At 44.5% G+C, this 2,483-nt stretch overlaps 1 protein-coding gene across 1 annotated transcript in view; it reads right to left on the reverse strand.

The window, feature by feature from the left end:
* Positions 1–225: 225 nt before the first annotated feature.
* FAM227A (family with sequence similarity 227 member A) overlaps positions 226–2,483 on the reverse strand; it is a 75,145-nt gene continuing 72,887 nt past the window's right edge. The window contains 2 exon segments of the mRNA XM_042781061.1: positions 226–325; positions 1,965–2,078. Coding sequence (XP_042636995.1) covers positions 226–325; positions 1,965–2,078 — 214 coding nt within the window.

Below are 2,483 nucleotides of genomic sequence, written 5' to 3' on the forward strand. Positions count from 1 at the left end.
AAAAAAAGAAGTGAGTGAAAGAATTAGTAAATGAATGAAGTGACTGAACTCCAACTAAAATCCTGCCTTTGGCCCAGTAGGAGTGAACTTTAATATTCTTTGTCTCATGGACTTGGAATGTAGAAATGTGTCCCTACTAGCAATACTACATTTTGTGGTATAGTTTCTTTTGAAGATTAAATTCCACAACACGTGTAGGCTCTACTGTAAGGCTTCTCCCGGTCCTCAGGCCAGGGTTCCAGCGGGTGAGCTAGGAGATGAGAGGACAAAGGTGATGCCCCCTTCCTTCTGCACTCTTTTTGACTTCTTGGTGGTCATCGCCTCTCTGTGGGGGAACCACAAGGACACAAACAGAAACAGGTTAAGAAGCCAGTGTAATCGAGAGAATGAAGAATGGGCATCCAGGCTCATGTAAACCATCTAAAGCTCAACCACCCACCGCAAAGCAGGTCAGAAGGCAGGGAGATGAAGGTGAAACCAACAGACTGTATGTAGTGTCTGAAGGCACTGGGAGGAGATTTACACAACCAAGGGAGAATCTGAGATAAATTGTGAGAAGTACCTAAGGAAAACCAAAACAAAATGAAAACAAGAAAACAGACAAATGAAACAAACAAACAGAAAAGACTTAGTTCCAAGGGTAGCAAAAACTTCTGCAGGAAAGAAAGATAAAGAAAAAAACCACTAAAATGACTCCCTAGTTCAGCTGACAACAGTGTTGATGGTGTCATAATACAAATGCTGATTAATGACTGGATCAATGTTACAGTATAAACACATCAGGAGGATGGGGAACAGTATCCACCAGCCACTCCTCGGAAGGAAGGTTGGGCAATCTACTTCTGTAGTGATACTGCCTTGGAAACCCAAGAAGGGGTCGCTATGAGTCGGGTCCAACTCAATGGCACATAACAACAACATGTATGTGAGGGAGCCCAGTCCTCGCCTTTCCTGCTGAGACGCCAGCAACAGATCATGTCCATCGCTGAGAAATCAAGGATACTCAGCTATGTGGAGAAAAACAGGTATCAAAGAATCAGTTAAAAATGGGGAAAGCATTATTGTTGAGGAAAGGGAAAGGGGGTCCATGGAGGTGTGATTTTTTTGTAATAATCTTTGTAGAGCTATGAGTTATTTAATTTCCAAACCAAAACCAAACTCACTGCCATCGAGTCAATCCCAACTCATAGCGACCCCCCCTTGGCTTTCCGAGGCAGTATCTCTACGGAAGTAGACTGCCCAATCTTTATTTAATTTAGTAAGTACTAAAATTACTCTCAGTAGGTTTCAGCAGAGCTTTCAGACCGAGACAGAGTAGGAGTCTACTTCCCAAACTCAGCCAGTGAAAACCCTGTGGGTCACAACGGTCTGGTCTACCAGGGTTTTGTTCAGTTGTGCTTGGGATTGTCAATAGCCAGGGCCAACTTGGTAGCAGCTAAAACCAAGAATGTTATGTTGACTATACATTAGGTAAGGTCCCTGGGTGGCACAATGGTTTCTGTTAGGCCAGTAACCTAAAGGTTGGTGGTTTGAACCCACCCCGAGGTGACAAGGAAGAAAAGTCCTGGAGATGTGCTTCCAGTGCTTCCAGTAAGATGACAACTCCGTGGAGTGGTTCTACTCTGTTAACACATGGGGGCACTATCAACTGAAAGTCCAGTAACATTACAACCCTGTGGAGCGTTTCTACTGTTAACACATAGGGGTGCTATCAGTCAGAAGCAACTTGACAGGAACTAACAACAACTGAAAATGTTTTAAATAAGATAAGTAAATGAATTAAAAACTAACTGCGTGAATAAATGCAGTGACCCAAGTACAAAACTCCCCACTCCTGCTCTTCACTTAGCCTACAAAAAACTATAATGGAATCCTCCTCCTCTTCTGGGAAGAAGTATTTCTGTTTCTCAGTCTTCAGCATGTTTTTTTTTTTTTTTTTTCCTGGTGTTGTTACTCCATCCCACCTGGTAGCGGCCATCTCATAGACTTCGTAGAGATCTTCTGGATCCTCAGGGCTTGACATGGAGATGGGGGAGTTGTTCAACCCCCGCTGCTCTCTCATCTCCTCCACTTCCCTCCTGTGGGGAAACCAGAAGGACATCAATAAAAACTGGCTCAGAACTTCAGTCTGATTTCAAAGGTGTCCCTGGAATCTAGACAGCTGTTGTGTGTAAGAGTTCATGTGTCTATCACTGTGTGTGGTAGTTCAGTTTGTGTGTCAGCTTGGCTGGGCCTGGTTGAGTGGCTGGGCAGCTGGTGGTAGTTATTCCCCATGATGAGAATGGCAATCAGCTCCATGGTGGGATCTACCACAAGCAGCTGAGTAGCTGCCTTTGGGATAGGGTCTGCTTCCTGTATATAAGCAGCAGTTTTGGGAATGGTCTCTAGCCTTTGACACACTTGGACCCTGTATGTAGCCGTGTCGTTGCTCAGCAGCCTGCTATGCTCTGCCGACCTTGGGACTTACAGTGGACTTAAATTAA

The sequence above is a fragment of the Orycteropus afer genome, unplaced genomic scaffold, assembly GCF_000298275.1.
Source record: "Orycteropus afer afer isolate SDZICR_OR568_19922 unplaced genomic scaffold, OryAfe1.0 scaffold00083, whole genome shotgun sequence".
Taxonomy (NCBI): Eukaryota; Metazoa; Chordata; class Mammalia; order Tubulidentata; family Orycteropodidae; genus Orycteropus; species Orycteropus afer.